General features: G+C 43.0%; 1 protein-coding gene and 1 long non-coding RNA gene across 2 annotated transcripts in view; both read right to left on the reverse strand.

Annotated features, from left to right (window-relative positions):
- LOC115169306 (kin of IRRE-like protein 1) overlaps positions 1-22,610 on the reverse strand; it is a 104,071-nt gene that overhangs the window by 16,416 nt on the left and 65,045 nt on the right. Inside the window, exons 5-6 of the mRNA XM_029724796.1 lie at positions 19,826-19,976; positions 19,600-19,705 (exon numbers count right to left, since the gene is read on the reverse strand). Coding sequence (XP_029580656.1) covers positions 19,600-19,705; positions 19,826-19,976 — 257 coding nt within the window. The remainder of the gene's footprint in view (positions 1-19,599; positions 19,706-19,825; positions 19,977-22,610) is intronic.
- On the reverse strand, positions 528-9,223 carry LOC115169307 (uncharacterized). The gene is made up of 2 exons (XR_003870840.1): positions 9,139-9,223; positions 528-907 (listed from the first exon to the last, which is right to left on the reverse strand). It is a non-coding gene; the product is annotated as an uncharacterized LOC115169307 (long non-coding RNA).

Raw genomic sequence — 22,610 nt, forward strand, 5'->3', positions numbered from 1 at the left:
GGGGTTCACACTTGGACATTCAGAGAGCATATTATTGTGACTCTGGTGGCACAAAATCAACAAAGGTCTGACTGCACAGAGATACTTGGGAATATGGTCACAATTTATTTTTATTTGACCTTTATTTAACTAGGCAGGTCAGTTACAAACAAATTCTTATTTTCAATGACGGCCTAGGAACAGTGGGTTAACTGCCTTGTTCAGGGGCAAAACTACAGATTTTTACCTTGTCAGCTCGGGGATTCGATCTTGCAACTTTTCGGTTAATAGTCCAACGCGCGTGGGGGAACACGTGTGGGTGTTTCAGGGGAAGGGGGTATATCTGATCTCCATCCCCTAGGACGAGACAATGATTAATCAAATCTCCCCATTTCTGCCCATTTTTGCTAAATTTTGCAGGCCTTCTCATACAGCTGCAACTATATGCATTGGTAAATCAAAGCCTTTCTTGAGTTGGGCTCTGGGATGGTGCAACTGTAAAGCATCTGAGTGTATGGTTGTTTGTTCGAAATGGCACAATGACAAGGTTCCAGTTTAGCAAAGTTTACTATACTGTATGAACACACTACAAGGTAGCCATTCCACTCAAGGCTAGGTCCATTAACAACTAGACTTCCCGCGCAGGCGCACTCTTGACTGAGCGATAGCTCCGTAATAACAGAAATACAGGGATACTTAAAACATGAACTTAACAATCTCCCCCTTTTCTTTACAGACAAATAAAACATCAACAACATAATTAAATGTCCAAGTATTATTCAAGTTCCCCATTACAAATGGGTTGTGTGACAGTTTTTATTTGTCTTACTCAAGCTGCCACTTTCCATTACTAAGAGCCTGTAGGAGCACAAGACCGGATGCTCCTTTTTTAGTCAGACAGTCAGCAAGCTGTTCCTTTGTGGTCGACCTCTGTGCTTGAATAAGTTCCTTGATGCTGCTAATCTCAAGACGAAGTATTTTCTCTGTGACAGACTTGGTTGACTTCAAAGCATCAACTAATGAGTAGTTGTCAGTGACACACACTACAGGTAGAATGTGCCGTTTTGTCTCACCAGTGGTAAGCTCTGAGAACAGAGTTGCAAGAAAGATCGCATTGTCAATTCCATCCGCAAGGGTTTCCCCAGCAAGTGTGCTTCGGACAACCCTTCTGATTCTTTTTGACTGCCAACAGATAGGTGAGAATATTCCTCCTTCACCCATTAACACGATTAGATGTCCACCTTGTGTGCCTCCATCTGTAAGGTTCCCTAGCGAAGCATCACTGAAGACAACTAGTTTCAAAGAGTCATCTTTTCCAACATGCTGAAACTTTAAAGTCACTTGTTGTGATTTCAGTTTACGAACAACTTTGTTCGCCTCATGAATGGTTTGTACAGTGGCGTGTTTTGTGTTAGATGGCAAGTTGCAACCATCTGTCATGTTTGTCGTATGATGAAGGAGACCAAGGCGCAGCGTGTGTATCGTTCCACATTTTATAACTGTGAAACTATGCAAGACATACAAATAAACTACTAAACAAAATAACAAACCGTGACGAAGGGGTGGAACATACACTAACTCAAAATAATCTCCCACAAAACCTAGTGGGAAAAACAACAACTTAAATCTGATCCCCAATTAGAGACAATGATAACCAGCTGCCTCTAATTGGGAATCATACAAAAACCCCAACATAGAAAAAATAAACTAGAACCAACCCCCTGTCACGCCCTGACCTACTCTACCATAGAAAATAAAAGCTTTCTATGGTCAGGACGTGACAGTAATACCCCCAAAGGTGCGGACTCCGAACGCAAAACCTGAAACAAAAAAAAACAGGGAGGGTTAGGGTGGGTGTCTAATGTCGGTGGCGGCTCTGGTGCAGGATGAAGAACCTTCTCATCCCGTGGATCCTCCTGCATCGGAGGCGGTTCTGGTGCGGGACGAAGAACCCTCTCATCTTGCTTATCCGCCAGCATTGGAGGCGGCTCCTGTTCGGGGCGTAGCCCCCGCTCCGCCAGCTGATCCCACCACTTTTGTGTCACCGGACCTCGGATCATCGCCGGAGGCTCTGGACTGCGGATCATCACCGGAGGCTCCGGACTGCAGACCGCTGCCGGAGACTCCGGACTGCAGACCGTCGCCGGAGGCTCTGGACTGGGAACTGTCGCCAGACTGGGCTGTCTCAGGAGGTTCCGGACTGTAGGCCATCTCAGGAGGTTCCGGACTGTAGGCCGTCTTACGAGGTTCCGGACTGTAGGCCGTCTTAGGAGGTTCCGGACTGTAGGCCGTCTCAGGAGGTTCCGGACTGTAGGCCCTCTCAGGAGGTTCCGGACTGTAAAACGTCGCCGGAAGCTCCGGACTGGGAACTGTCGCCGGAAGCTCTGGACTGGGAACTGTCACCGGAAGCTCTGGACTGGGAACTGTCGCCGGACTGGGCAGGTGCACTGGAGGCCTAGTGCATGGAGCCGGAACAGGTGGCACCAGACTGGTGACACGCACTTCAGGGTAAGTGCGAGGAGCAGGCACAGGACGTACTAGTCTGTGGAGGCGCACTGAAGACCTGGTGCGTAGAACCGGTGCAGGATATACTGGACCGTGAAGGCGCCCTGGAGGTCTGGAGCGTAGAGCTGGCACAACCTGTCCGGTCACAACTTGCAGACTTGTTTACGTGCTGCTGTGCGTTTTTGTTGCCAACCTTACTTTGCTACCTGACAACTTTACAGTTTTTACTTTTTAATTACCATTTATATTTTTAGTTTTTCCCTCACTCAACTTTTTTTCATTCAACTTTTTCACTCCGGACGTTTTATCTGGACGTTTTATCTGTGCCTCGACCTAGGTTGGGAAAAACTAAACATGGCGGTGTTCACCTTAGCAATCTCACTAGAATAAAGACCTCCTCCATTCCTGCCATTATTGAAAGAGATCGTGATACCTCACATCTAAATAGGGCTACTTAATGTTAGATCCCTCACTTCAAAGGCTTACTGACTAATTCAAGAGCTAGAAAGATGTGTCGGCATCGAGTAATTGTCTCTGGCCCCCTCCCAGTTAGGGGGAGTGATGAGCTCTACAGCAGTCTCACAACTCAAACGCTGGTTGAAAACTGTTTTCTGTCCCTCCCAAAAGATAGAATTTTTAGATAATTGGCCTTCTTTCTGGGACTCACCCACAAACAGGACCAAGCCTGGCCTGTTGAGGAGTGACGGACTCCATCCTAGCTGCAGGGGTGCTCTCATCTTATCTAAGAACATAGACAGGGCTCTAACTCCCCTAGCTCCACAATGAAATAGGTTGCAGGCCAGGCAGCAGACAGCTTAGTGGAGTCTGCCACTAGCACAGTCAGTGTAGTCAGCTCAGCTATCCCCATTGAGACCGTGTCTGTGCCTCGACCTAGGTTGGGCAAAACTAAACATGGCGGTGTCCGCCTTAGCAATCTCACTAGAATAAAGACCTCCTCCATTCCTGCCATTATTGAAAGATATTGTGATACCTCACATCTCAAAATAGGGCTACTTTATGTTAGATCCCTCACTTCAAAGGCAGTTATAGTCAATGAACTTATCACTGATCATAAACTTGATGTGATTGGCCTGACTGAAACATGACTTAAGCCTAATGAATTGACTGTGTTAAATGAGGCCTCACCTCCTGGTTACACTAGTGACCATATCCCCCATGCATCCCGCAAAGGCGGAGGTGTTGCTAACATTTACGATAGCAAATTTCAATTTACAAAAACAAAAACAACGACGTTTTCGTCTTTTGAGCTTCTAGTCATGAAATCTATGCAGCCGACTCAATCACTTTTTATAGCTACCGTTTACAGGCCTCCTGGGCCATATACAGCGTTCCTCACGGAGTTCCCTGAATTCCTATCGGACATTGTAGTCACAGCAGATAATATTCAAATTTTTGGTGACTTTAATATTCACATGGAAAAGTCCACAGACCCACTCCAAAAGGCTTTCGGAGCCATCATCGACTCAGTGGGTTTTGTCCAACATGTCTCTGGACCTACTCACTGCCACAGTCATACTCTGGACCTAGTTTTGTCCCATTGAATAAATGTTGTGGATCTTAATGTTTTTCCTCATAATCCTGGACTATCGGACCACCATTTTATTACGTTTGCAATCGCAACAAATAATCTGCTCAGACCCCAACCAAGGAGCATCAAAAGTCGTGCTATAAATTCTCAGACAACCCAAAGATTCCTTGATGCCCTTCCAGACTCCCTCTGCCTACCCAAGGACATAAGAGGACAAAAATCAGTTAACCACCTAACTGAGGAACTCAATTTAACTTTGCGCAATACCCTAGATGCAGTTGCACCCCTAAAAACTAAAAACATTTGCCATAAGAAACTAGCTCTCTGGTATACAGAAAATACATGAGCTCTGAAGCAAGCTTCCAGAAAATTGGAACGGAAATGGCACCACACCAAACTGGAAGTCTTCCGACTAGCTTGGAAAGACAGTACCGTGCAGTATCAAAGAGCCCTCCCTGCTGCTCGATCATCCTATTTTTCCAACTTAATTGAGGAAAATAAGAACAATCCGAAATTTATTTTTGATACTGTCGCAAAGCTAACTAAAAAGCAGCATTCCCCAAGAGAGGATGGCTTTCACTTCAGCAGTAATAAATTCATGAACTTCTCTGAGGAAAAGATCATGATCATTAGAAAGCAAATTACGGACTCCTCTTTGAATCTGCATATTCCTCCAAAGCTCCGTTGTCCTTAGTCTGCACAACTCTGCCAGGACCTAGGATCAAGGGAGACACTAAAGTGTTTTAGTACTATATCTCTTGACACAATGATGAAAATAATCATGGCCTCTAAACCTTCAAGCTGCATACTGGACCCTATTCCAACTAAACTACTGAAAGAGCTGCTTCCTGTGCTTGGCCCTCCTTTGTTGAACATAATAAACGGCTCTCTATCCACCGGATGTGTACCAAACTCACTAAAAGTGGCAATAATAAAGCCTCTCTTGAAAAAGCAAAACCTTGACCCAGAAAATCGAAAAAACTATCGGCCTATATCGAATCTTCCATTCCTCTCAAAAATATTCGAAAAAGCTGATGCGCAGCAACTCACTGCCTTCCTGAAGACAAACAATGTATACGAAACGCTTCATTCTGGTTTTAAACCCCATCATAGCACTGAGACTGCACTTGTGAAGGTGGTTAATGACCTTTTAATGATGTTAGATCGAGGCTCTGCATCTGTCCTCGTGCTCCTAGATCTTAGTGCTGCTTTTGATACCATCGATCACCACATTCTTTTGGAGTGATTGGAAATTGGTCAGCACGGACAAGTTCTGGCCTGGTTTAGATCTTATCTGTCGGGAAGATATCAGTTTGTCTCTGTGAATGGTTTGTCCACTGACAAATCAACTGTAAATTTTGGTGTTCACTATATATTTTACCTCTTGGGGATGTCATTCGGAAACATAATGTTAAATTTCACTGCTATGCGGATGACACCGCTGGCCTGCTGGCCCCCCTACCTCTGAGGAAGCAAGTTCCCGCTCAGCCCAGTCAAAACTGTTTGCTGCTCTGGCACCCCTATGGTGGAACAAGCTCCCTCACGACGCCAGGACAGCGGAGTCAATCACCACCTTCCTGAGACACCTGAAACCCCACCTCTTTAAGGAATACCTGGGATAGGACAAAGTAATCCTCCTAACCCCCCCCCCCCCTAAAAGATTTAGATGTACTATTGTAAAGTGGTTGTTCCACTGGATATCATAAGGTGAATGCACCAATTTGTAAGTTGCTCTGGATAAGAGCGTCTGCTAAATGACTTAAATGTAAAATGTAATGACACACAGCTGTATATTTCAATGAAACATTGTGAAGCCCCAAAATTGCCCTCGCTAGAAGCCTGTGTTTCAGACATAAGGAAGTGGATGGCTGCAAACTTTCTACTTTTAAACTCGGACAAAGCAGAGATGCTTGTTCTAGGTCCCAATAAACAAAGAGATCTTCTGTTAAATCTGACAATTAATCTTTGTGGTTGTACAGTCGTCTCAAATAAAACTGTGAAGGACCTCGGCGTTACTCTGGACCCTCCTGATCTCTCTTTTGAAGAACATATCAAGACTGTTTCAAGGGCAGCTTTTTTCCATCTACGTAACATTGCAAAAATCAGAAACTTTCTGTCCACAAATGATGCAGAAAAATTAATCCATGCTTTTGTTACTTCTAGGTTGGACTACTGCAATGCTCTACTTTCCGGCTACCCGGATGAAGCACTAAATAAACTTCAGTTAGTGCTAAATACGGCTGCTAGAATCCTGACTAGAACCAAAAAAATGTATCATATTACTCCAGTGCTAGCCTCCCTACACTGGCTTCCTGTTAAGGCAAGGGCTGAATTCAAGGTTTTACTGCTAACCTACAAAGCATTACATGGGCTTGCTCCTACCGATCTTTCCGATTTGTTCCTGCCGTACATACCTACACGTACGCTACGGTCACAAGACGCAGGCCTCCTAATTGTCCCTAGAATTTCTAAGCAAACAGCTGGAGGCAGGGCTTTCTCCTATAGAGCTCAAATTTTATGGAATGGTCTGCCTACCCATGTGAGAGATGCAGACTCAGTCTCAACCTTTAAGTCTTTACTGAAGACTCATCTCTTCAGTGGGTCCTATGATTGAGTGTAGTCTGGCCCAGGAGTGTGAAGGTGAACGGAAAGGCTCTGGAGCAACGAACCGCCCTTGCTGTCTCTGCCTGGCCAGTTCCACTCTCTCCACTGGGATTCTCTGCCTCTAACCCTATTATAGGGGCTGAGTCACTGGTTTATTGGTGTTCTTCCATGCCGTCCCTAGGAGGGGTGCGTCACTTGAGTGGGTTGAGTCACTGACGTGGTCTTCCTGTCTGGGTTGGCGCCCCCCCTTGGGTTGTGCCGTGGCGGAGATCTTTGTGGGCTATACTCAGCCTTGTCTCAGGATGATAAGTTGGTGGTTGAAGATATCCCTCTAGTGGTGTGGGGGCTGTGCTTTGGCAAAGTGGGTGGGGTTATATCCTTCCTGTTTGGCCCTGTCCGGGGATATCATCGGATGGGGCCACAGTGTCTCCTGACCCCTCCTGTCTCAGCCTCCAGTATTTATGCTGCAGTAGTTGATGTGTCGGGGGGCTAGGGTCAGTCTGTTATATCTGGAGTATTTCTCCTGTCTTATCCGGTGTCCTATGTGAATTTAAGTATGCTCTCTCTAATTCTCTCTTTCTCTTTCTTTCTTTCTTTCTTTCTTTCTTTCTTTCTTTCTTTCTTTCTTTCTTTCTTTCTGAGCCCTAGGACCATGCCTCAGGACTACCTGACATGATGACTCCTTGCTGTCCCCAGTCCACCTGGCCGTGCTGCTGCTCCAGTTTCAACTGTTCTGCCTGCGGCTATGAAACCCTGACCTGTTCACCGGACGTGCTACCTGTCCCAGACGTGCTGTTTTCAACTCTCTAGAGACAGCAGGAGCGGTAGAGATACTCTCTATGATCGGCTATGAAAAGCCAACTGACATTTACTCTTGAGGAGCTGACTTGTTGCACCCTCGACAACTACTGTGATTATTATTATTTGACCATGCTGGTCATTTATGAACATTTGAACATCTTGGCCATGTTCTATTATAATCTCCACCTGGCACAGCCAGAAGAGGACTGGCCACCCCTCATTGCCTGGTTCCTCTCTAGGTGTCTTCCTAGGTTTTGGCCTTTCTAGGGAGTTTTTCCTAGCCACCGTGCACACCTGCATTGCTTGCTGTTTGGGGTTTTAGGCTGGGTTTCTATACAGCACTTTGAGATATCAGCTGATGTAAGAAGGGTTATATAAATACATTTGATTTGATTTGATTTGGCTGAATGCTCACTTTAGCCCAGCAAGTGCGGGGCGCTGGCACAGGATGCACTGGGCTGTGAATGCGCACTGACGACACAGTGCGTAGAGCTGGCGCAGGATATCCTGGACCGAGGAGACGCACCGGAGACCAGGAGTGCTGAGCCAGCACAACCCGTCCTGGCTGAATGCTCACTTTAGCCCGGCAAATGCGGGGCGCAGGCACAGTGCGCACTGGGCTCTGAATGCGCACTGGAGGTACATTGCGCATCACCGCATAACACAGTGCCTGACTGGTCACATGCTCCCCACGGTAAGCATGGGGAGTTTGCTCAGGTTTACAACCTGACTCCGCCAATCTCCCCGTGTGCCCCCCCAAATTTTGGGGGGGAGCTGCCTCTTGGGCTTCCGTCGTTGCCGTGACTCTCGATCTCGTCGCCGTTCCTCCCTCGCTGCTTCCACCTGTTCCCATGGGAGGCGATCCCATCCGGCCTGGATCTCCTCCCACGTCCAGGATCCTTTGCCGCCCAGGATGTCCTCCCATGTCCATTCCTCCTGGCCATGCTGCTTGGTCCTTTGGTGGTGGGAGATTCTGTCACGTTTGTCGTATGATGAAGGAGACCAAGGCGCAGCGTGTGTATCGTTCCACATTTTATTTTAACTGTGAAACTATGCAAGACATACAAATAAACTACTAAACAAAATAACAAACCGTGACGAAGAGGTGAAACATACACTACCTCAAAATAATCTCCCACAAAACCTAGTGGAAAAAACAACAACTTAAATATGATCCCCAATTAGAGACAACGATAACCAGCTAATTGGGAATCATACAAAAAAAACAACATAGAAAAAAGAAACTAGAACCAACATAGAAATACATAAACTAGACAAAACCCCAACATAGAAAAAAGAAACTAGAACCAACATAGAAATACATAAACTAGACAAAACCCCAACATAGAAAAAAGAAACTAGAACCAACATAGAAATAAATAAACGACAAAACCCCCTGTCACGTCCTGACCTACTCTACCATAGAAAATAAAAGCTTTCTATGGTCAGGACGTGACACCATCAAACATTACATCAGGTCTACTCTGTCTAGCAACCCATAAAATGTGTCCTATCTTTAACCTCAATTGATCAGCTTCAATTCCACATAGAGGGGAATTCCTTTGTACGGCGCTTGAAGAATCCATGTGGATGGGTTGAAGATTCTTGATATAGCTCTCTTGTTGCATCAGTATTGTTCCATCAACTGTAATAAAATCTATGCCAACATAACAAAAATGATCATGCTCCTCACGGCCGACCTGGAAAACAGCTTTGAGGTGTGGAATCACAGTTGTAGCAAAGGTCTGTGAGCCACCCCAGATAAAGTCATCAACATGACAGGCAAGTACTCCAGTCCCATTGCAGTCTTGATCAAGCCAATAGAAAACTGCAGGATCCACTTGTGCCATTTTTCCACCTATATTCAGCATTGTTGCCTTGACTTTGTTGTACCAGTAGAGTGATGCATCTGCCAGGCCATACACACACTTTTTTAGTTTCCACAGTGTTCCTTCGCTCTTAGCTTCAGGCGGAGGTCGGATGTGAATGTCCCTTGACAGCTCTGTTCCCTGCAAAAATGCAGATTTGATGTCTATGGAATTAAGTTTCCATTTTTTCTGGCAGATCACTGTCATCAGCAATCTGAGTGACACTGAGGTGCATGTCGGTGAGTCTTTTGGGAGTTCTTTAGCAGCCAGCTCCTCAAAACCTCTAGACGTGCTTTAGGCACTATTCCAGATAAGGATTCTTTAAGGGTACACACCCACCTTGTTGAGACACATTTTTGGCCAATGTCTTTAACTTCCTCAAACACTCAATTTTTCCTCCAATTACTGAGCTCATCTAGCTTAACTGAGTCAAATGACACGTCCTTTGTTTCAAGTACATCATCATTTTGAATGTCATTCTGTTTTTCTCGATTTTCCATTGGTTCAATTCTGAGATGATCTACTAGTGACAGGTCAGCTGACCCTGTTGTACCAGAAAGGGTAGCTGGTTCAGAGTACTGCAAGTTGTACCAGTTCTGGTGTTTTCCTTTTGCTTTTCCTGCTCGTCCAATGATGGTTGCTGTATGTGGAATACCACTTTCTCTGTCCATGTATTTAACAGTTTGTCCAGTTTTCAGATTGGAACAACCATGTTGTCTTAACACATGTGGCTGTTGTTGAATGTTTTCCTCATTTGAACGCTCAACAGTATTATCTGTGGCATGTTTGAAGGTCTCTGCTCCATTTCCTGTGTCAGTTTCAGTGTCCATATCATTGGATGCGACTTCTGGTAGGTTTGTGTCTGTTACTGTGTCCTTTTTGTCATTTTCATTAGGAGACTGACTCTCAGCAACAGCCCCTCTATCTTGTTGATCATTTACTTTCCGCAATCTTGAGTGATGCACCCTGACAATGGTGCCTCCGTGCCTCACAAATATCACCACACCATCTTGGCCAATGACTACTCCCGGTCCTTTCCACTCTTGACAGTCAACTCGTTTGTAGTACACTTTGTTTCCAGTTTCGTACTTCTCATCGGTGGGTTGTAGCTGTTTACGCAGAGCCCTGCGAATTCTCTCTGAGCACTCTGCTTCAGTGAACGCTTTTCTCGCTGCATGTAGTGCTGAAAGGTGCTGTCCCACCCATGCACTCACACTGGTCCCTTCTAGTGCTGGTGGCTTGTCAACCAGTACAGAGGGAAGATTAGGGTTCTGCCCCAACACTAGTTGGTATGGGCTGTAACTATGAACATTATGCATTGAGTTTTTTGCCATCAAAGCCCAATCTAGGACTCTGTTCCAGTCACATCCATTGCCTTGCTTCACTTTCAGCATGATCACTGTGAGTGTTTGATTGTGTCTCTCCATAAGTCCATTGCTCCATGGACTGTATGCAGCAGTTGTCTTTACTTCCATGTTGAAGTTCTCTGCCATTTCTCTATTTCATTATTATTGAATTCTCCTCCATTGTCACTGTACAATTTCTGGGGCCGGCCATGCACACTTACCCAGGAATGCATGAAATGCCTGACGATGTCACTGGGTGTCTTTGTATTCACAATGCTTCCAGCACTAAAGCATGTGAAGTGGTCGATTATGTGAAGGTACCACACACTTGGTGCTAGCTCATGTAGATCTACGGCCACTGTTTCATTGTACTTGGAAGCCAGTGGCAAACCAACAGCTGGTTTGGGCTTAGGTTTACTGTATTTTGACATGTCTCACAACTGCTAACTATCTGCTGTAGAATGGAAATACTCTTATCATCATTATTCCCTGAACTGCTGAGTAATTCCTGGAGTCTGTCAACTGTAGCATGTCCAAACTTTTTGTGAAGCTTTAACAATACTTTGTGTTTTTCTTTTGTGTTCATGTTCTCTGCGACTGTTAGAATCTCCATGTGCTCTGTGTCCGTCAGAATCTAATTTTTACATGGGCTCTGTGTGATGTCTTTGTCTAAAATGTTTACACAATAGTGGCCTGAGGTAGTAAGTTCAAGAGTCACTGGTTGTTAAACATCAGTGCCTTGTCATTTTTTATGTCTAGTACAGCCCCTGCCTTCTTGAGCAAAGCTTTGCTTAATAGTAGGGACCACCTCTGTTTCAATGTGACACTTAGTCTGACAAATTTTTGCTGGTAACTTAACTCTCTTGGTAGAATGGACAATTCTCCCATCTCCAAATTTGAAAGCTCTGTTGCTTGGTGTGTCAATCATATTTTGTACTTCTTTCATATTTAGTTCACTGACATAGCTATCAAGCCATTTTGCACCACACACTGTCCGTGTACATGCAGTATCAATCACAGCAGATCCTAAGGATTCAACTATAAAAATCTCAGTATCAGATTCGTTTGAAAACAGTGTAATGTTACACTGCTCTAGCTCTGTGTTTACATTTTCGTCTGTTAGTTTAACTTGTTCATTTTTATGAGGACAGTCTTTAACCCAATGGTAAGTGCTTTGACAAATAGCACATTTTGATCTCCTTCCATATTTGTCTAGTGGATTTGTGCCGGGAAATGGCGCCCTCTTCTGGTTGTCTTGAGAACGTGACTTGTTGGCGCCTTTTCTCTGCTGCTCAGTGTAATATGCTGCGTCACTCACTTGCATTCCATCTGTTATTGGCGCGACAGACGTCTTTTCACCGAAAAGTATTTTTAGTGCCGACTTCATTGATGCAAAAGTCAGCACAGTACAAGCAGTCAAAGCCAACTGTTTCTCCCGACCATCTAGACAGGCAGTATCTAGCAACTTGAAAGCTAACACTGCACCCGGGAGAACCATGTCGTAAAAGCGCATCCTATTGAACCTCTGTTCCAAATCAATGATGTAGTCCGTCATTGCAACCAAAATATCTCTCGTAACACTGTCAAAGTTTGAATATGCCTCATAGGCACGGTCTTTCTCTTCTTTAAGAAATACAGAATCCAGTGCTCTGATCAAAGTTCCCATACCATCATCCTTGTTCAAATCCTCAACAGATATTTCCAGTGCTGTATCTCTTGCTCTTCCCTCGAGCGATAATACCACCGCAAGTGCTTGCTTTTTCACGTCCAGATTAGTAACCCGTGTCCAGATTCCAAGGTCGTTTTTCCAACTTTCGTACGACCTCTTCTCGTCGAAGCGAGGTGGCACATTGTAGTTATTAACCATCCTCTTCTACCAATGTTAACTCGAAATGGCACAACGACAAGGTTCCAGTTTAACAAAGTTTACTATACTGTATGAACACACTACAAGGTAGCCATTCCACTCAAGGCTAGGTCCATCAACAACTAGACTTCCCGCGCAGGCGCACTCTTGACTGAGTGATAGCTCCGTAATAACAGAAATACAGGGATACTTAAAACATGAACTTAACAGTTTGTGGGGGAAAGGGGTTGAGTGTGTATGAGTGTTTGTGTGTGTGTATATGTATCCCACAACTGTTGCGAGGGAGTACAAGATGTTAGGGACAATATAGGATGAATCACAATAATTGTTTCCTAAAATAATAATTGCTTGCCACAATTACATTTTTGTAATGGCAATACTGGTAAGAGGTAACAATCCCTTGCATAAACTGCCTACATTACTACAAATATTAATGGCTAATTATGGAAATTTAGATAAGCAGGATTTAATAGGTATATATAATACAAATCAAGGTGAGGGCGATGGAAATGCTTTTGGCGGTTGATCTGCTTCTGTTCTGTGGGTGGCACTGTGTGCTCTTTTCGAAGGATGGGTCCCGATCTCTCGGGAGCCATGGGATCCGGGGGGGTTGGGGGTAATCTGCCGGTCAACTCGGGATGAGGAGGGGTTTTAGAGTGTAGAATAGTGGGGAACAGTTTGAGGTAGCAATGCAAATATCACGGTACAGCTATATAGACACTCAATCCTCATGTTACTTTTTAATTGTACGTTTACAAACATATATTATGATAAATAGAATTGAAACTTGTCGCATGATTGTAATTGGTGAAATAAGTATAGCCAGTTTATAATTGTAATGGCTTAGCAGATAATAAGAAAAGACGATCAGTATTTACCTGGGTAAAAGAGAAGGAATATAATATCTATTGTTTACATGAAACTCATTCAACAATTTTAGATGAAGTTTTGTGGAAAAAGGACTGGGGGGGCAAAACATATTTCTCCCATGGGCAAAAAATTCAAAAGTATTGATGATATTAATTAACAGTAAATTTGATCCAAATGTGCAAATTGTCCAAACAGATCCTCAAGGTAGATGGATGATTTTAAATATGTTATTTGATCATAAACAGATATGGCTTATTAACCTATACGGTCCAAATAATGATGATCCAAGCTTCTTTGAAAATATATATAATAATTTATCAACCCTACAAGCAACACAAGACTGTATTATTATGGTGGGAGATTATAATACCCTTTTAAATACCTCTATAGACCGTAAATGAAAACACACTACAAACTAATCACTCTCATGCACTTAAGGAAATCATGAATGTCATGGATATATTAGTGGATATATGGAGGCTTAAATACCCTGACCTAGTGAGATAAACATGGTGAAGGCTTAATTAAGCTAGTCGTCTTGATTACTTTCTTATGTCATTCTCTCGGTCGAACCATCACATAATTAGCATATATATTACTCTTACATAATTTCCACGTGGATGAGGATATTGGAAATTTAATCAAAGCCTACTGGATCATAACTTGTTTTTAACTAGGACAGAAGAATTTATAACTGACTTTTTCCGGCATAACATACACCACCGTTCAAAAGTTTGGGGTCACTTAGAAATGTCCTTGTTTTTGAAAGAAAAGCAAAAAAGAATTGTCAATTAAAATAACATCAAATTCATCAGAAATACAGTGTAGGCATTGTTAATGTTGCAAATGACTATTGTAGCTGGAAATGGCTGATTGTTTATGGAATATCTACATAGGTGTACAGATGCCCATTATCAGCAACCATCCCTCCTGTGTTCCAATGGCATGTTGTGTTAGCTAATTTATAATTTTAAAAAGGCTAATTGATCATTAGAAAACCCTTTTGCAATTATGTTAGCAAAGCTGAAAACTGTTGTTCTGATTAAAGAAGCAATACAATTGGCCTTCTTTAGACTAGTTGAGTATCTGGAGCACCAGCATTTGTAGGTTCGATTACAGGCTCAAAATGGTCAGAAACAAAGAACTTTCTTCTGAAACTCGTCAGTCTATTCTTGTTCTGAGAAATGAAGGCTATTCGATGCGATAAATTGCCAAGAAACTGAAGATCTGGTACAACGCTGAGTACTACTCCCTTCACAGAACAGCGCAAACTGGCTCTAACCAGAATAGAAAGAGGAGTGGGAGGCCCTGGTGCACAACTGAGCAAGAGGACAAGTACATTAGAGTGTCTAGTTTGAGAAACAGATGCCTCACAAGTCCTCAACGGGCAGCTTCATTAAATAGTACCGCAAAAAAACAGTCTCAATGTCAACAGTGAAGAGACGACTCCGGGATGCTGGCCTTCTAGGCAGATTGCAAAGAAAAAGCCCTATCTCAGACTGACCAATAAAAATAAAGTTTAAGATGGGCAAAACACAGACACTGGACAGAGGAACTCGCTAGTTTTGGTCTCAAATAATCACGGTCTGTGAAGAGCCGTTAACTAAAATAAGTGGAGAGTCAGGCGGAGAGCGACCTGTTTAAATTATATGAGCAAACAATATTCAATTTTATTTGGAATGGCAAGCCAGACAAAATTAAAAGGGCTTATTGTCTCCCCCAATGTTCAAGAATGGCCTTGTCCCTTTATTCAGATTACAACCGCTCACTTTCGGTTATTTGAAAACAAAATAATCTCCAAAATATGGTAAATGACTGTAATTAATACATTCATTCAATACATTTGAATACAAAAGTAGCCATCCATCTACCCATTATGGGCAATTAGCAGAACAATAAACTCTTGACAAGAAGGAGGGTATGGGGAGAATTGTATCGTCAATGTCTCAAGCCAAAAGGTATTGATGGCCTTCACCAGTTCATCTTTGCTTGTACTGTAGGCTTGGCAGAGTTACGGATTAATGTTTTCAGTTGAAGCCAAAGAAGTTCGATCGGGTTTAAAGTTGGCAGATCTACAAATAATTTTTAGATATAGTGTAGGCCTACCATCTGTGTTGTATTTTATTTAACCTTTATTTTACTACATAAAGGTCTACTTACTCTGTTGGCGTCTTGACCCAGTTTATGCCCTCATTTGCAATGCAAACCCGGGCAGCAGTGTGTTTTGGTCCGAGCAGACCTTTTTCTGGCTTACAGACAGTTTTCATCAAGTCAGCTTCTTTCTATGGTGCTACCCGTTCCAGGGTTAGGACTGTAACCACCAGAGGACTTGAAAATGAGTCAGAGCTGAGAGGTTTCAGTGCATTTTCTTAAAAGAAATGTATATAGCCTATCAATGTGTAGGCATACTGTTGTAATTAAAATCGATAATTGTGTACTAAAAAGACAAATGTGTTTTTTCAGAGCATAGAACCATGCCAACAACCATCCGTGGAGATCAGTGGACAAAGGGCTGGACAAAAAAAATTAATATACAGTTGAAGTCGGAAGTTTACATACACTTAAGTTGGAGTCATTAAAACTCATTTTTCAACTACTACACACATTTCTTCTTAACAAACTATAGTTTTGGCAAGTCGGTTAGGACATCTACTTTGTGCATGACACAAGTCATTTTTCCAACAATTGTTTACAGACATATTATTTCACTTATAATTCACTCTATCACAATTCCAGTGGGTCAGATGTTTACACACACTAAGTTGACTGTGCCATTAAACAGCATGGAAAATTCCAGAAAATGATGTTATGGCTTTAGAAGCTTCTGATAGGTTAATTGACATCATTTGAGTCAATTGGAGGTGTTCCTGTAGATGTATTTCGAGGCCTACCTTCAAACTCAGTGCCTCTTTGCTTGACATCATGGGAAAATCTAAAGAAATCCGCCAAGACCTCAGAAAAAAATTGGAGACCTCCGCAAGTCTGGTTCATCCTTGGGAGCAATTTCCAAACGCCTGAAAGTACCACGTTCATCTGTATAAACAATAGTACGGAAGTATATACACTATGGGACCACGCAGCTGTCATACCGCTCAGGAAAGAGACGCGTTCTGTTTCCTAGAGATGAACGTACTTTGGTGTGAAAAGTGCAAATCAATCCCAGAACAACAGCAAAGGACCTTGTGAAGATGCTGGAGGAAACAGGTACAAAAGTATCTATTTCCACAGTAAAACGAGTCCTATATCGACTTAACCTGAACGGCCGATCAGCAAGGAAGAAGCCACTGCTCCAAATCTGCCACAAAAAAGCCAGACTACGGTTTGCAACTGCACATGGGGACAAAGATTGTACTTTTTGGATAAATATCCTCTGGTCTGATGAAACAAAAAGAGAACTGTTTGGCCATCATGAGCATCGTTATGTTTGGAGGAAAAAGGGGGAAGCTTGCAAGCTGAAGAACACCATCCCAACTGTGAGCACGGGGGTGGCAGCATCATGTTGTGGGGGTGCTTTGCTGCAGGAAGGACTGGTGCACTTCACAAAATAGATGGCTTCATGAGGTAGGAAAATTATGTTGATATATTGAAGCAACACTCCAGACATCAGTCAGGAAGATAAAGCTTGGTCGCAAATGGGTCTTCCAAATGGACAAATACCCCAAATGGACAATGACCCCAAGCATATAGTTGTGGCAAAATAGCTTAAGGACAACAAAGTCAAGGTATTGGAGTGGCCATAACAAAGCCCTGACCTCAATCCCATTGAACATTTTTGGGCAGAACTGAAAAAGTGAGTGCGAGCAAGGAGGCCTACAAACCTAATTCGGTTACACCAGCTCTGTCAGGAGGAATGGGCCAAAATTCACCCAACGTATTGTGGAAAGGTTGTGGAAGGCTACCTGAAGCTTTTGACCCAAGTTAAACAATTTAAAGACAATGCTACCAAATACTAATTGAGTGTATGTAAACTTCTGACCCACTGGGAATGTGATGAAAGAAATAAAAGCGGAAATAAATCATTCTCTACTATTATTCTGACATTTCACATTCTTAAAATAAAGTGGATTAAATACTAGAATTAAATGTCAGGAATTGTGAAAAACTGAGTTTAATGTATTTGGCTAAGGTGCATGTAAACTTCCGACGTCAACTGTATATATTGGTCATATTGGTCATGGCTCCAGAGTTGCACAGCGGTCTAAGGCACTGCATCTCAGTGCAAGAGGCATCATTACAGTCCCTGGTTCATATCCAGGCTGTATCACATCCGGCCGTGATTGGGAGTCCCATAGGGTGGCGCACAATTGGCCCAGCGTCATCTGGGTTTTGCCGGGGTAGGCCGTCATTGTAAATAATAATTTGTTCTTAACTGACTTGCCTAGTTAAATAAAGGTATACATAAATAAAGATATATATAGTCTTACAGAGCCTTTCCATAAGTCCACTCAAGTTGTGCTGTGATGCCAGCAGATTCCAGACTGCATTTGCCGACCGCCCATCATCTTCAACCATCAGTGAGTCGATGGCTTGAAAAGTCTCGCTGGAAATTGAATACAATGTAAAAATGACCAGCAGGGTCAAATAATATAAACAGTGGTTATAGAGGGTGCAACCGGTCAGCACCTTAGGAGTACATTTCAGTTGGCTTTTCATAGCCGAGCATTCAGAGGTCAAGACAGCAAGTGCGCGAGAGAGAGAGAAAGAATATCAAAACACACACAGTAACGCCTGTTAACGAGTTCCGAGAGCCGATCTGTTATCCAACGATTCGTTTAATAGCCTACTGTAGGTGTGAAAATGTGTATGTAGAGGGGTAACTTTCTTCACCAGTTCTCTTACCATTTTGTACAATTGTGTGATTAGCCTACCAGTTGGTGTAACTGTAATGTTAATTCTCTTGAGAGGATCTTTGCTCTTCACTATCACAATATTAAAAACTTTCAAAAGCATTCATGAATTAAATCGCTTTAGCCGATATGTTGCGGTTCATTTGATGAAGGATTGACTCGATCTATAAGCCCAGGACGATAGTAAAATGGGCAATAAGACACACTACAAGAAAGGGAATACATATATATAACTGTAGAAAATGGTTGCAGGTCGGAGGGCCATCTAATAAGTGCGGATCGGAGGTCCATCAAGCGAAACAGACCAATGAAGCACGGTGGGAGTATCTATCTCTCTGAGGACTGGGCAGGGTAGGGGGCCCACGCCCTCCGCTTCTCCCTTCCCTTGGCGCGGGGTTCTGGGCCGGGAGGTTGGCTTCAGCTCTCGCTCGAGCTCGGTTCCACGCATCTCCATGAAGGGGATCGGGGGTTGCTGGTGAACCGGGTCTTCCCGCCTCCGTCTCAAATATCAAGGTGCACATGGGCCTATTTATATAATGAATATGAATTCAGGGGACAGAAATGATTAAATATTAAAGCATTAGACCTCTCACTAAAGGCGTCAGTCATACAAAAGTTATACTTAAATCCAAACTGGTTCTCTAGCAAATTAGTAAGAATGTCTCACCCCATGTTCAAGAATGGCCTTTTCCTCTTTATTCAGATTAAAACCGGTCACTTTCGGTTATTTGAAAACGAAATCATCTCAAAAATACAGTTGGTTGCAAATTCAGTTTAATCCACCAGAAAAGACAGAACAAATAATACATCAAATATTGTGGTTAAACTCAAATATACTAATTGATAAAAAAAACATAATTTTTCAATTAAATGTTTAAATGATATCATAAATAGGACTGGTGGAGTTATGTCACACATGCATCTAACACAGATATATGGAAATGTGTATGTGTGTAACAACGGGATGGTTAATGTGATCTGAATGGTTACCATGACCTAAATCTTCGAATAAAGTAGGCCAATGAAGGCAACTAATTGTAGCTTACTGAAAGTCACAAAGTCATACAATTGTTATAATAGGATTTGAAGCAATAGCCTACCTACGTGTTGTCAACTATTTCAGCACCGTTTCGCGCTGCTCTGAGACAAACATGGAGACTGGTCTTGGTAAATCGATCAGATTTTTATTTTCACTGAATCTCCATTTGGGTATTGGTTAGACTACAATTAGGGTGTGGAAATGTTATGATTATTTTGCTCTTAGTACCGTAGCCTACTCCCGACCGGTCACGTTGTACAGCGACATATTTGGCGTTGGGGGTGGGGGGGGGGGCACACACATACACATCAGACTACTACTGACCGGATACCCATGATGGGAGGGTTGGCGGTGGCCTGGCAGGTGAAGATGACTCTCTCTCCCTCCAGGACAGACCAAGGCTCCATGGATAGGTTCACCTTGGGGGGGTCTGCAGGAGGGAGGGAGGGAGGGAGGGGAGAGCAGAAAGGAGGGAGTTAGAGAAAGATTCAATAATCTTGAAACACATTCACACATACACACAGACATACACACATACAAACACACTTACGGTGCACGTTGAGGGTCACGGTGGTGCGTTTTCCCATTGGGACAGCCTTGTTGCTGGCCACACAGGTGAAGTTGCGTCCCGTGTCTTTGTCCTCTGGGATGATGGGCAGGAAGCTCCTTGTCGTCACCCTCTTTCTGTCTGGGAGAACCTCCTGGGGTGGGGGATTCGAGGAGGGGAGAGAGAGGGGGACGGGGGGGCGTGGTCGATGAGGTAGAGAGAGAAAGAGTGAGAGAGAGGGTGAGAGTGAGAGAGTCAAAACAGGAACATTTTACATTTGGCTAGAAATTAATAAGGAAATTATCTCAACACAGAAAAGTGTCCTCATGTGCGCTACCTATATCCTCCCAATAGAATCCACATATTTTAACGATGACAGCTTCTCCATCCTAGAGGGGGAGATCAATAATTTCCAGGCCAAGGGACATGTACTAGTCTGGTGACCTAAATGCCAGACCTGAACAAGAACCTGATACTCTCAGCACACAAGGGGACAAACACCTACCTGGAGGTGACAGTATACCCTCCCAAATATGCCCCCCTAGAAACAACTATGACAAAAAAACTACAGAATGGGTCACAACTCCTGCAGCTCTGTCGTACGCTGCGTCTGTACATAGTAATTGGTAGGCTTCGAGGAGACTCCTATGGTAGGTACACCTACAGCTCATCCCTTGGCAGTAGTACTGCAGATGACTTTATCACTGATCTCAACCCAGAGTGGCGCAGCATTCTAAGGCACTCCATCTCAGTGCTAGAGGCGTCACTACAGACCTTGGTTCGATTCCAGGCTGCATCACAACCGGCCGTGATTGGGAGTCCCATAAGGCGGTGCACAATTGGCCCAGCATTGTCCAGTTTAGGGTTTGGCCGGGGTAGGACCATCATTGTAAATAACAATTTGTTCTTAATTAACTGTCTTGCCTAGTTAAATAAAGGTTAAATAAAAATGTATAAAATAAAACAACCCAGAGTCTCTCAGAGCGTTCACACTCAGGCCACTAACACACCTATCAGATCATATCAAAATCACAGTCCACCTGAACAGAGCAATACTCAGAAGGCATCAACGCCAAAGGAACTGCACAATACTAAGAAATGCTATAGATACAAGGAAGGTAGTGTAGAAACCTACCAAAAAACAATTAGGCAACAACAAATTCAATCCCTTTTAGACAATCCCCCCTAAACAGTATATTTGACCTTCCATCTTCCCTATCAAAACATGTCAAGCAGACAACCTAAGAAAATGAAAAACAATGACAAATGGTTTGATGAAGAATAAAAAAACCCAAGAAAGAAATTGAGAAACCTATCCAATCAAAAACATAGATACCCAGAGAACCTGAGTCTACGCCTTCACTATGGTGAATAACTAAAACAATACAAAAATACACTACGGAAAAAGAAGGAACAGCACATCAAAAATCAGCTCAATGTAACTGAAGAATCCATTGAATCTAACCACTTCTGGGAAAATTGGAAAACTCTAAACAACAACACGAAGAGTTATCTATCCAAAATAGAGATGTATGGACAAACCACTTCTACAATCTTTTTGGCTCTATAACAAAGAACAAACAGCAAAAACATATACATGATAAATAAAAATGTTAGAACTGTTAAAGACTACCAGAATCCACTGGATTCTCTAAATTACATTGAATGAACTACAGGACAAAATACAAACACTCCAACCCAAAAAGGCCTGTGTGGTTGATGGTATCCTAAATTAATTGATAAAATATAAAGACCACAAATTCCAATTGGCTATACTTAAACTCTTTAACACCATCCTTAGCTCTGGCAACTTAACCAATATTTGGAACCAAAGACTGAATCACCGCAATCCACAAAAATGGAGACAAATTGTACCCCAATAACTACCATGGAATATGCGTCAACAGCAACCTTGGCAACCTTGGGAACATCCTCTGCATTATCATTAACAGCAGACTAGTTAATTTCCTCAGTAAAACAATGTACTGAGCAAATGTCAAATTGGCTTTTTATCAAATTACCTTATGACAGACCACGTATTCACCCTGTATACCCTAATTGACAAACAAACAAACCAAAACAAAGGCAAAGTATTCTCATGATTTGTTGATTTCAACAAAGGTTTTGACTCAATTTGGCATAAGGATCTGCTATGCAAATTGATGGAAAGCGGTGTTGCGGAAAAACATACAACATTATAAAATCCATGTACACAAACAACAAGTGTGTGGTTAAAATGAGCAAAAAACACACATTTCTTTCCACAGGGCTGTGGGGTGAGACCTGGATGCATCTTAAGCCCCACCCTCTTCGACATATATATCAACAAATTAGCGAGGGCACTAGAACAGTCTGCAGCACCCGGCCTCACCCTACTAGAATCTTACGTCAAATGTCTTCTGTTTGCTGATGATCTGGTGCTTCTGTCCCTAACCAAGGACGGCCTACAGCAGCACCTAGATCTTCTGCACAGATTCTGTCAGACCTGGGCACTGACAGTAAATCACAGCAAGACAAAAATAATGGTGTTCCAAAAAAGGTCCAGTTGACAAGACCAGAAATATAAATTCCATCTCGATGCCGTTGCCCTATTGCACACAAGAAACTAAGACTGCTGAACAATTAATCAAATGGCCACCCGGACTATTTGCATTGACACTCATAGTCACTTTACCCCTACCTACATATAGAAATTACCTCGACTGACCTGTACCCCCGCACATTGACTCGGTACCAGTACCCCCTGTATATAGCCTCATTACTGTTATTTTATTGTGTTACTTTTAAG

The sequence above is a fragment of the Salmo trutta genome, chromosome 31, assembly GCF_901001165.1.
Source record: "Salmo trutta chromosome 31, fSalTru1.1, whole genome shotgun sequence".
Lineage (NCBI taxonomy): Eukaryota > Metazoa > Chordata > Actinopteri > Salmoniformes > Salmonidae > Salmo > Salmo trutta.